This window comes from Cnephaeus nilssonii (genome assembly GCF_951640355.1).
Source record: "Cnephaeus nilssonii genome assembly, chromosome: 20".
Lineage (NCBI taxonomy): Eukaryota > Metazoa > Chordata > Mammalia > Chiroptera > Vespertilionidae > Cnephaeus > Cnephaeus nilssonii.
This window is the reverse complement of record NC_137091.1, coordinates 29,601,584-29,614,567: the sequence shown is the minus strand read 5'-3', so window position 1 is coordinate 29,614,567 and position 12,984 is coordinate 29,601,584. Positions and strand designations below refer to the sequence as shown.

General features: G+C 55.4%; 1 protein-coding gene across 3 annotated transcripts in view; it reads right to left on the bottom strand.

The window, feature by feature from the left end:
• Nucleotides 1–12,984, bottom strand: part of GSE1 (Gse1 coiled-coil protein) — a 420,008-nt gene that overhangs the window by 264,345 nt on the left and 142,679 nt on the right. For all 3 annotated transcript variants that reach the window (XM_079799736.1, XM_079799737.1, XM_079799732.1), the window contains exon 2: nucleotides 144–324. In XM_079799736.1, the coding sequence (XP_079655862.1) occupies nucleotides 144–324 (181 nt within the window). The remainder of the gene's footprint in view (nucleotides 1–143; nucleotides 325–12,984) is intronic.

The window sequence follows — 12,984 nt, the reverse complement described above, 5'->3', positions numbered from 1 at the left end:
ACTCTGCCTCCAGGCTCTCAGCCAGGAAGTGGCGCTCACGGGGTGGAACTCTGAGCCAGAACTGGCTTTGGGGGCCCGCCCCCTCCCTGCCAAGGCAGCGCCATCCACTCCAATCCCTAAAGATACAAAGAACTGGCACCTACCTGTGCCCGCGAGGTCTGGTCCGGCCCCGTCCAGGCTGCTCTGCTGACTCCGGGCTGGCCCTAGCTCCTGGGCGGTCTTGGGGCCTCTGAGCAGGCTTTCCGCTGGGGTCCCCAGCCAGGGTTCGGGCTCCCGAGGGGGAGGGTGGGTGGCTGCCGGTGCCTCGAGAGACGCAGTGGTGACCTGGAATGACAGGAGGGTAGACATGGTGAGTCTCGGCCATACCTGCCCGGAGGTGCCCCATGGGTGGGACCCATGGGCTGTGGAACATCTTCCTCCCCCAAGATGGCCAGGCTTTTGCAGGAGAGACTTGGTTCCCTGCAAAGCCAATGCAATGTCTTCCTCTAGCAGCAAACCCTGCCCGGGACACTGGTTCTGTCCACAGGCCTGCACTCCCCGAGCCCATGCGGCTCTGCATGGAAGCTGGCCATCACCGCCTACTAGGTGGTTATGGCTATAAAGATAAACCTACTAATCTTCAGCTCATCCAGCGGGGTGGTCATCCTGTCGCCCTCGCCCCCAACCCCTTTTCCGGATTTTAAAAATTGTGGTAAAATATACGTAACACGAAATATACCATCTTGACCGTTCTTAAGTGTACAGTTCAGTGGCATTAAGTTCATTCACAATGTGGAGCAACCATCATCATCACCATCATCCTACTCCAGAACTTTCTCTTTATCCCAAATGGAAACTCTCTCCCTACTAAACACTAACTCCCTACTTCCCTCCCTCAGCACCCCCGGCGACCACTGTTGTACTTCCTGTCTTTTTAACTTTGACTATCCTGGCCGCCCCATCCCTTTTTCACATCTGGGGAAACGGAGGCTCAGAGACGGGGTGGTAGAAGCCTGAGGATGCCAAGACGGGGGGAGCCCAGGTCAACAGGGCTTCAGATTCGGGGCTCTCCGCTCCGACCTCAGAGGCCTGGGCAGAAGGGGTGAACTCAGCCCCTGGTGGGCTTCAGGGCCTGAATAACCAATCACAGCTACCTCGGGGCCAGTCCCGGGGACAGGCAACCCCCTTTTCCTGATTATACGCTCCAGGGCCAGCACGGCTGTAGAAAAGCAGCTTCATGTTGATCCAGTTTTTTTTTTTTTTTCAGGGATTAGGGCTATAAAACCAAAGTGCCTAAGAGAGATGGATGGCTCAGAATTCCTTGGGTGAGCACAGGCTCCAGCAGCCCTATGTGCGAGAGACGGATAAATTTACCGTTAGTTTCCGGGAACGCTTTAATTTATGAGATCCATATGGTGACACAGCCCAGACCACAGCCCCCGCAAATCCCACAGGCGTGCTGGCGGCTTAGGCTGGAGCCAGGGGGAGGCAGCACCTTGGCCCAGCACACGCCATTCATTCACTCACTGGCTAGCTGGGGACCCGGGGAGGGGGCGTCAACATGGCAGGGACCCTGGAGCCCCCTGCACACCCCACCCTGGCAGGTTCCAGCCGCTTTTGCAACCTTGCCCTGATCATCTTGGGAAACTGTCAGGGCTGCTATGTTCGCCATTAGTCAGAGGATGACCCGTCCAGCCAGCTCCAGGGAATGTTTGGGATCTGAACCCAAGTAGGTAGGGGGAAATTTGGCTGTTAACAATGCAATCAGGGGCGGGAGATGCACAGCTTTTCATTGGAGAACAGGGGATGGGAAGAGAGACGACTATTGGGCCAGAAGGGGTGCAGAAGACAAGCTCTGTAGGGGTTTCAGAATGAAAGACTCCACAGGGCTGGGGGAATCCAGGCAGGCTTCCTGGAGCAGGTAGAATGTGAACTAGGCCTTCAAGGGGAGCAGGTTTTGAAAGGAGTGGGAACAGGAGGGACAAGAGATTCACGCACACATCCCGCTGGGGCCAGGAGGGTAAACCACAAGCCAGGCACCGGGTGGGTGAGAATGCAGGGCAGCCCCTCTCAGCACCAGTGGGGTGGCTGCATGGAGGGACTCGAGCCCCATCTTGCCAGATCTGATTTTTTCAAGAGGAAACTGGGCACCTATTTTTAAAAGCTGCACTCTCATGATTATTAAGTGTTGGCAACTAATCAAAATCACGTTAGAGCGCTGTGCGACCCCCCTCCTACCCTGCTGGTGGGATGGTAAAATGGCGTAGAAGTGCCTGGAAATGGCTCAAAAGATCAAAGCTGGAATTATTATATGACCCCACAATTCCACCCCCAGGCAGATATGCAAGAAAACCAAACACGTGTGTCCACACAAAATCCTGAATGTGCATAGCAGCCCTCAGTCCCAGATGAATGCATTCTGCCAACCACACGAATGAATCTGCAGGTGGGACTGCAGCCGGGACACACCTGGCCGTGCAGCCTGTGAGACCCTGAGCAGAGGACCCGCGGAGCCGTGTGGTGATAAATAATGGGTTGGAAGCGGCTGAATCTGTAGTCATTTGTTACGCAGCCGTGGATAACTCATACAACCAGTGAAGCTCTAGAATCGTACCAGCCCAGCTGTCAATGTTCCCTAGCACCTCGTGTGCCAAGCCACATGCCACAAACACGAGCGCACCGATGCCCGCCCCTCCTCTGTTCTAGCTCTTCCCGCTGGTCAATATTAATGGATGGGTGCGGCTGCTAGACACAGGAAGTGCTGTGACTATGGATTAGCTCATGACAGCCTCGTTTTAGGTGGAGGCGAAGGTTCTCCGACAGACCAGGCGGAGGCCGAGAGCCGCCTCTCCTCATCCTGCGGAGCCGAACTTACCATTCCTCACTAATAAAAAGCAGGCCCGTGAACCAACACATTCATCGCGCCGTCTCTTCACCAGGACCACAGTTCCAGTTGGGGTCAGGCATAATTTAAAATACTATTAGGACCAGGACTGGGACATCCATCCCCCACCCCCAACGCGGCAGCATCTCAGAGCTCATGGGGCCCCACAGACCGAGCCGGATAAAGGCTATTGTTTCCTTTATGTCCTGGGACTGGGGCCATTACCTTTAAAGCAAGCCAGTTAATGAGAAAAGGACAAAAGGGGAGCGGATTCCAGGGCCCTTGAACATAAAGGGGGACTGTAGCCTACCCCTGGATACCCTAATGAGCTCTTGAGGTGTTACACTTTCTCCAGGGAATACGTGGTCTCTGAGCACCAACTCAGGGTAGATTCAGGGAGAGGGTGGCATGGGGGAGAAGGCAGACACCATGCCCTGCTCCAAAGGGGACCGCCGTGTTGTTTTCAGCACTGTCTGATTTTATTAACTGCATTAGTCCACAAGGTACCACATCTGAGAACCTCTGCTCTATTGTGTGTGTTTTTTTAAATTAAGTTTTATTGAGATGTAATTCACATATCATACAATTCACTCATTTAAAGTGTATAATTCAATGGCGTTTGATATATTTGTGGAGCTGTGTAACCATACCAGACTCCATATTAGAACATTTTCATCAGCCCGGCCAGTGTGGCTCAATGGTTGAGCATTGACCTATGAACCAGGAGGTGAAGGTCCTGTCAGGGCACATGCCTGGGTTGGGGGCTCCATCCTAGTAGGGGGCATGCAGGAGGCAGCCGAGAGATGATTCTCTCTCATCTTTGATGTTTCTCTCTCTTCCCCTCTCTCTTTCTCTCTGTGAAATCAATAAAAACATATGTTTAAAAAAACTTTATAAAATAAAAGAACATTCTCATCACCCCTAGAAGAAACCTCACACCCACTAGCCGTCATTCTCCATTCCCCTCCCCGGCCCCTGGCGTCGGCAACCTCCGTTCTGTCTCTGTTTGCCTGTTCTGGACGGCTCATGGGAATGGAATCTACAACATGTGGCCCTTTGTGTCTGGCTTCTTTCACTCAACATCATGTCTCCCAGGCTCATCTGTGTTGTAATGTGGAAAACACATATTTTTAAAAACAAGGGAAGTTCCAGTTTGAGGGCCCATCACATCCCAGAGGCTGCTGGACGGAAGGCTCAGGATTTCTCTCTCCAGCAGTCTCTCTGGCGGGACTGGTGGCTGTTTCCCTCTGCCTCCTGGTACCCAGCCGGACTCCATCTCTCAGCCTCCTTGCAGCAGGGTGGGGCTGGGCACTGGGTCCTGGACACTTTCCCCAGCTGGGAGAGCTTAGCACCTCCCAGCCTCAGTTTCCCTTCTGCAAAATGGGAGTGATAGGTAACACAGTGACTGCCTACCTCCCAGAGGGATGGTGGAGGGAATTAGATGTTATTTCTGTTAAAGTACTTAGCACATAGTAGGTGCTCAAGAAACGGCAGTTGATTTCTTGATCTGACAGCATAAGCATCAGGAACAAAAGTCAAAACGGCACAGTGGCTGGGGACCCCAAAGGCCTGGAGGGGTGTGTGCAGTTTCAGCCCCAGCTGCTAGGACTACCTTCTAGGCTCTTTGCCAACTGCTGGCCTGAAGGCCCAAGACAGCCCAAGGGTTCCTGAAGTGAGGGGGACAGGATCTGAGTCATATGCTCCCCTATTTTTCCTGATCATCCTGATTCTTCTCTTTTTTTCCAAATAAGCTCAAGATGCACGAGGCTGCTGTGCCGATCCTGAGTAGAGCAGACCTGGGACCGAGACTTCCCAGTCATGACTGATCTGACCTCAGTGTATGCCTCTGGGAAATGGGCTAGTAATGCCTACCCTAGATACACTGAGCACCTACCATGTGCCAGGTGCCCACTGAGCACCAGACAACAGTAGCCCACTTAATCCTCCCAATAACCCTACCTTAACTGCCACTTTGTCAAGGAGGAAACTGAGACACAGAGAAGTCAAGTCAGCTGCCCACAGTCACCCAGCTGGTCAAAGTCAGAGCCGAGGTTCCAGGCCAGTGTTTTGTCCTCTCTCAAATACCTAGGCCCCACAGTGCGGAGGAGACAGGGACCGGACTGCAGGAGACAGAAGAGGAGATGCCAGCACCCAGTGGCACAAAACAACGCAGCAACACCTTACTTTCGCCCCGAAGAAAATCAGGTGCAGGCAGGAAGCCAAGTTTGGAGTGGGGGAGGGGGGCGGGGCGGGGAAACGCCACCTCCCTCCCACAGGTCAATGGCAGGTGCATGCCTTGGTTGGAGGGGGGGTGGGCAAGGCCGAAGGGTACCTCGTGGGCTGGCAGAAACCTCTGCCACCTGCCAGGGACACACAGGTCACGGGACTGGTGCCATCTGCCAGGAAGGGAAATAAGGGGACAGCCCTGCATGGGGTCCCTCTTCCACCTTTCCTGGTCCCCACCAGAGCCCACCCACAAAGACACTGAGCTCAGCAAGCTCTGGTGGGATTTCCTGTTCTGTGCTGTGAGCTAGTGCGTCAGAGGCCGAAAAACAGTATTTTATGCCCCTTAATTCCTTGTAACAGCTCCGTAATGGCAAGCGGAGAACTCCAAATTCTGCAATAAAGGGACTGATAAGGCTCCGGGTCAGGGGGAGATGGGGCTGCCGAACGTACAGCCCCCGATAAGCAGACAACGAAGGGTTATTAAATGTTCGGCGCAGACCCGGCGTAATTGGGAAGTTATTAGATATGGAATACACACAGCACCCAGTAAATGAGTAATCAGGGACTAATTAAGCTTGTACGACACAGCAGATCATGCTGGAGAGGCTGGTGGCTGCCACATCTGTGACAGCAATTAGGGGCGCGCCGGCTGCAGCGCTCCGTGGGAGGGGGGTCGCAGGCTCCCGTCGACGCGTCCCCACCCGAATTCCCCCAGGTGTTCCCACCTCTCAGGGGCCAGGCTCACTGAGCCTTGAGGCCCACAGAAGCTTAAGCAGAGCGAGGGGCCGGGGCTCAGGAACATAAAAGGAAGGCTTTGTCCCTGCTCCCAGTCTGGACATGTGACGACTCACTGCAGCCACCGGAGGGGACAGAAATAGTCTCCACTGTCCACCTGGATGGACCATCTGCAAAGTGTGTGCCCGGAACCACCTCCTGGGGCTTTGCAGGGGTTCTATCTGAGGGGGCGGCGGTGGGGGTGGGGAGTAGGCATTTCACAGACGGAGAAACAGAGGCGAAGAGGACGGGAAGAGGACAGACATCGCCCAGCCTGGCTCCCCTTCCAGCGGGCACAGGGCACCTCCCCTGGGGTATCCCAGCAAGAGGAAGACAATGGTGTTTCTCAGGAGGTGGCAGCCACGCCCAGCTGAGGAAAAGGGGGCAGGTGCATACGTCACCAACCTTTTGGGGCAGGGGACCATGCTCCAACCAGCCGAGCCACCCGGCCAGGGCCTTCACATGCCTTTTTAATGTCTGAGTTTCAGCTTCCTTATCTGCAAAAGGGGGTGCTGAGAGTCATGCCCACCATGTGGGGGGTCAGGAGGATGCCTGGGTTAGAATCGGCAGCCCGGTACAGGAAAGCCCGTGAATGCACCTGTTAAAGGAAGGATGCGGGGAAGCCCAGCCCGCCTGCCACAGAGAGAACCAGAAAGTCCTGATTCAAGACATTGGGGCTGCCAGGGCTGACGAACCTCTGGGTTCAGCTGAAACGGGGGTTCTTTCCAAGCCAGAGTAGAAGGATCCTGATCCTAACGGGTCATGGAGGCTGGGGGCAAAAACGGCTGGGCCTTTCAGTGGCCACAGCCGTACAAGGATAGCACCTACTCAGTGCCAAGCCCCAGGCCAGCCTTTGCAGGCAGCGAGCTTTAGCCAGCCCTTGGGCCAGAAACTGTTAGACCCCAGTATAGGGATGAGGCAACCGAGGCACAGAAAGGGTCAGTCACCTGCAATGCTTGGCCCAGCGTGTGGGATGGGCACTGGGGCACGATGTCTCCGAGATTCGTCCTGTAAAGTGGGAGTTTGCGGCTAACAGCACTCAGAGTCTCAGGAGACACACGGGGCAGGTTTGGCAGAGAAGAGTGGGGCCACAGGGAGGCTGGCAGGGTATTTGGCAGCAGGCAGGCCAGTAGGAGTTGGTCAGAGGCAGGTATGCTCCGCTTCTGCTGCTTTTGTGGCTGAAGGGAACATGCTAGAAGGCATGACCCTGGCCCCCTCCCTCAAGGGGGCTGCAATGGAGCAGTTTCTCTGTTTCCAGAGGCAAGAGCGCCTCCCCATGGCTGCCAGGCAACAGAGCATGCGGGTGGCGCTGGGGATTCCAGGGTGGAGGAAGAGAGCCTTTGACACAGGGAGGCAGCCCGAGTCTTTGGCATCAGCCTCCAGGGCCACCTCCAGGAGGCCAGCAGCGGGGGGCTAGACTGAGCGCAGGCCAATCACTGCTGGGCTCTCCTGGGGTTCCCCATCCCATCCCTGCTGGTGCCTGTGTGCCTACTGACCTCCATGCCCTCTCCACCCCCAACCATGCCTGGGCCTAGTGATCTTTCTAAACACCACCCTCAACCTGCACACCCCGAGTAAAATCCTCCACCAGAGTTCTGACCCCTCCGCATGGCATCCAAGATCCCCTTGATTTGCCCAGCCTAGTTCTTCACACATCTGTCATACCTCACATCCATGCCCTTCTCCACCAACCACGCATCTAGCCAGCCAGTCAGCCATCTGTCTGTCTGTCCAACTGTTCCTATGTCCACTCATCCATCTGACTGTTCATCCATCCATCCATCCATCCATCCATCCATCCATCCATCCATCCAATAAACATTTATTAAGCACTTATTATGTGCCAGACACAGTGTCTGGGATACAGCAGCAAATAAAACAGTTAAAAATTCCTGCCTTTAAGGAGCTGACATTCTGGTTGGGGAGAGAGACAATAAAGAAAGATGTATTCACATGCCAGCTGGTAGGAAGTGCCAAAAAGACGAATAGAAGGGGATAAAGAGGAGGGTGGTTGGTTAGAATTTTCCATCGGCTTGCCCGTTGAGAAGAGGATATTTGAGGGGGACAGGGGAGCCAGCCGTCGAGGTCGGTGTCTGGGGGAAGGGTGTCCCAGCAAGTTTGTTTGCAAACTTTTTCGGAGAAGGCCGACCAGTATTTTCAGCTTTGCGGGCCACATGGTCTCTGTTGATTCAACTATGCCTTTGTAGCACTAAACAGCCTTAGACAACACGAAAATGAAAACGTGTGCCTGTTCTAATAAAACTTTATAGACACAGCAATTTGAATTTCACACAACTGTCACATGTTGTAAAATATTGTTCTATCTTTGATTTTTTTTTTTTTTTTGCAGCCATTTAAAAATGTAAAGATCTTCCTTAGTTTATGGGCAGTACGAACACGGGCTGTGGGTAGGCTGTGGCCTATGGGCTGCAGTTTGCTGACCCCTGTTCTGGAAGCAGCCAGGAGGCCTGTGTGGCTGGAGGGGTGTCAGTGGGAGGAGGGGAGCGAGGCCTGACTCAGAACAGAGGCAAGGCGGGGGGAATGGATGGCGGGGCTGCTGCAGAGACACCACTGGTCGACCTGAATCCAAATGACACACCAGAGGGACTGCGGAAGGTTGCAGGTGCTCACATGTGTGTCTGTCTGTACCACTGAGCTCATTACCTTCCGTTCCCCCCTCCAGGCATCCTGTAGGGGCTGGGGGCAGATGCAGAAACTGGCTTGCCTGGCTTAAATCCCAGCCCCATTCCTATGAGCTGTGTGCCTTCAGGCAAGTGAGCCTACCTCTCTGGGCCTTGGCTGCCCTATCTGTGAAATGGCGAGGACTCCCTGGGCAGGCTGAGGCTTGGTTCTGGGTTCTGGGTGGAAGCAACATGGGGTCTGTTCGTGAGCCCACTGTCAATGCCCACCAGCCCCCCTCCCACTCCACAATGCCCTATGCCTCTCTCCTGCCTGAGATGTCACCCCCTAATTCTCTGCCTCCTCCTCAGCCAAGGGTCTGCCCCCCTCCCCTGGACTCTGCCCCCAGCTCCCCTCCCTAGGCAGAGGCGGGTGCTCCCCCAGCTCACCTTCATTAGTGCCCTCATCCTAGTGCCACAGGTTTAGGGGCTACGCTTCTGCCTCCCCAGAATGTCATCCCCCCCCAGGTATCCTGTAACCCCAGCCCTGGCACAGTGTCCTCAGTAGAGCTGATGGAGGAGCTATCTGAGTTATGGAAGGAACTATGTGAAGGCCTGGGGGAACAGTGTTTTTGGCACAGGGAACAGTCTATGCAAAGGCCCCGAGGCAAGCGTTTGCCTGGTGTATCTGAGGAAGAGCGAAGGGGCCCCTGTGGTTGGAGACGAGCCAGGGAAGCAAAGGGGCCCCGTTTCAGAGGGGTCTGTGGGCCCCTGTGAGGACTCTGGCTCTCATGTGAAGTGAGACAGAAGCCCGAGGGTCTGAGCCAAGGAGAGACATGATGGTTTTGTTGCCATGTTAATTTTTTATGTTAAGACTAGAGGCCCAATGCATGAAATTCATGCACAGGGGGTGGGTCCCCTCGGCCCAGCCTGCACCCTCTCTAATCCAGGACCCCTCGGGGAATGTCCAACTGCCGGTTTGGGCCCGACCTAAACCGGCAATCAGACATCCCTCTCACAATCCGGGACCACTGGCTCCTAACTGCTCACCTGCCTGCCTGCCTGACTGCCCCTAACTGCCCCCTCCCTACTGGCCTGGTCACCCCCAACTGCCCCCCTGCTGGCCTATTTGCCCCCAACTGCCCTCCCCCGCCGGCCTGGTCGCCCCTAACTGCGCCCCCCCCATCAGCCTGGTCGCCCCTTACTGCACCCCCACTGCCAGCCTGGTCGTTCCCAACTGCCCCCTGCCAGCCTGGTCGCCCCTCACTGCACCCCCCCCGCCCCCGCTAGCCTGGTTGCCCCCAACTGCCCCCCCCCCCCCCCCGCGGGCCTGGTCGCCCCATGCAGCTTGCTGTTCAGTCATTTGGTCGCTCCTCACTAACCACCCTGCCGACCTAGTCACCCCACGCAGCCTGTTGGGTCGTCTGTTCGGTTGCGATGGTCGTTTAGGCTTTTATTATTATAGATGCTTATAGATTCACACGCAGTTGTCAGAAATAATACAGAAAGATCCCACGCACCCTTGACTCAGTTTCCCCCAATGGCACCATGTCACGGGCAGGAGAGTGCCACCGATGGCTCACCTGTCTCGTGCGGATTTCCCCAGCCTGCCCTGCCCTCGCCCGTGCGTGTTCCGTCCTTCGCAGCGATATTACTGGGGCGGGCTCCCTTGTCCATCTCCACAGCCTCGGTGCCGACGCTCCGTCCCCAGCACCCACGACGCTCTTTGGAAAGCATACCCACCTCCCTCCCGCCCCGCCCCCAAGCCTGGCAGCCACCCATCTGCTCTCCATTTCCCTAGCTCTCTCCCTTCAGGCATGTCACGTAAATGCAATCACACGGATGTTAGCCTTTGGGACTGGCTGCGTCCTCTCAGCGCGGTTCTCGGGCCCAGGTTCCTGGGCATCCTGGTAGTTGGTTCCTTTGGTTGCCCGTGGCATGGCTGTGCCACAACTCGGTGGCCCCTCCGCCTGATTTAGGTGGGAGGAAGCCGCCCTGCAGGTTCAGCTGTTCCCTTCGCCCCCAGCCCAGACTCGCATCCCACCACAGCCCTGCCCCTGCTCCCCGCTGTGTCTTCAGAGTCTGTACCTAGCTCTGCCTGCTAGCTCCCCACTCGGGGCCTGTACCCTCCATTTGTGAATCAGTGCCCCCTTAACCAGTCACAATGCTTCCCCTGCCCACCTACCCTCTGGCATTACCTCCTCTGACGTCCTAAGCTGGGGAGGTCAGGTAGCTTCTTAACAGTGACCCTCACGGCATGCTCCCTGTCTGAATGTGGATCAGAGAGGTTTAGCAACCTGCCAAACACCACACAGCTGGGAGATGGGCAGAAGCCTGACCTGGTGGGCTTAAATCAGCGCAAAGACTGATGCGGAGGCAAGGGCAAGAGCCGGGGGAAGGGGAGGGAGGCTCTGCCCTGGGCTCCGTGGGGCTCTGCTCCACCCTGTGCCTCCACCGAAGGGCCTTGCCCGCTGCAGGTGGACATGACATAATTACTGTGGAAGGAACTGTGCCGCCTCACCCAGGGCAGTCAGTTTATCAAGCTCTGACAGTGCATTAGCTAAGTGATCACCAGACTATTAATTTTTCCCCCAGCCCTTGCCAGGGGTATTACAGTGAAAAATGGCAGCTTAACCGCAGGGAAATTCTTCAGGGTGACAAAAATAAAAATAGCTCTAATTGAAGTTGATAGAAATTATACCCTTTAAAAACACACGTTGGGGTGCACTGGCTATCATGTAAATTAACGCCGGGGCAGGGTTTGTCATAGGACGTGAAAACACGGTGACAGCCACAGCAAACAGCCTCACGGGGCCTCACATCTGCTTGGCTGCCACTTGGCTGGCCTGGTGGTGTCGGTGGGGGGGGGGGGGGGGGCAGCAGGGACAAGCCGGAGGCTGGTGCCCAGGGGCCTGCAGACACACAACCTCACCTGCTCACCGCCCCCCTGCACAGGGACAGCGGGCACGAGAGTGCCACGGGCCCTTCTCGACTCCACTTGGGAGAGAGTGGGTATGTCCTAGGCATCCTCCAGGCCTGGGGGGCAGAGGTCCTTGGACCCTCAACAAGCCAAGTTAGTAACCCAGCCGCCAGCCGCCACTGCCAGGCCCCTTGTCGTAGCGCCAGATGCTGACTTGAAACTTATACATCAACACACATTATATGTTTTCAGGGCCCAGAAAATTTAGAAAGGTTCTGATGTTCTGGCACACAGCGGGGATCCATCTTTCAGCAGCCGAAGAGGTTTCAATTAAACATATGAAAAAATAACAAATATAATGGCAATAACATTAATAAACACACGGGTAGCATCTGCTTTGCGCTCTGCACTGCTTTAAGTACTTCCCACATATTTTTAATTCACTCAGTCCTCGCAACAGCCCGAGAGGTAGGCACCGCCATTATCGTTCTCATTTTCCAGACGAGGAAAGCATATGGAGGCCCAGAGAGGTTGTGTAACCTGCCTGGGGGGGGGGGGGCCACTGGGGGCAGAGCCAGGAGCCGGGCCGGCTAAACAGCCTCCGAGCCACCTGGCCCGCGTGCCTTTCAGCCCAGCGTGAGGATGAGCCCGCAACCTGAAGGCACGCAGCAAGTACCCTGCTCGTCCCTCAGTCCAAACTCAGAATCCACCATGTTCCGCGGCATCCGGGGCTGGCTGGCTCTGCACACTTACATTTATTTTTGAGTGATGTGTGCAATTTATTTCTATGTTGGCTGCACGTTTACCTGTTGAGACTGACAATCCCCCTAAACGTCCTGAAGCCCCAGCCTGAGCTCAGAGACGTGCTGGTGTTCTCGGGGCAGGGGCGTGGCCAAGAATGAAACAGACCCTGCAGTTCATGTTAGAATATGTATCCGGGCTTCTGCCCTGTGCCAGGCACTGTTTAGGCACCGGGGATTCAGCAGTGAGCCAGACAGGGGTCCACGGGCAACTGGAAAATCATCGAAAATGAAAATTCAAACAGGCTCGGTGTAAAGACACAATTCAAGAACCTAAGAATCTGACTGGCAAGGAATAAAGGGAAAGATTAGAAAGACCCTCTCATTCTCTCTCTCTCTCTCTCTCTCTCTCTCTCTCTCTCTCTCTCTCAACGCGTGCGCCACACACACACACACACACACACACACACACACACACACGGAAAGGAATCTAATCCTGAGAGAAACATTGAGAAGACAGCGATTTTCATGGTTTTTCTCTGCACTCTTCCCTGAAAAGGTCTGAAAGGAAGCATTAACTGGAGTGAGCCCCGACTGAGGTAGAACGGGGAAAGTAAGAGGGGGAACTAGGTGGGAGCTTCTAGAGAGGCTGCGTCTTGCCAGGGTCTGGCCAGCTCTGCTGGGCATTTGTTCAGAGACGTCACGGAGGGCAGATCCCAGGGACGGGCGAAGACACGTGCGCCCCTTTCACAGGATGGAAGAGGCCAGCCGGCTTGGCATCGATAGCCAGGGAGTCCTTAGGTCAAATCGCAATCACACGTAATAGTGCGAGATTGACTAATG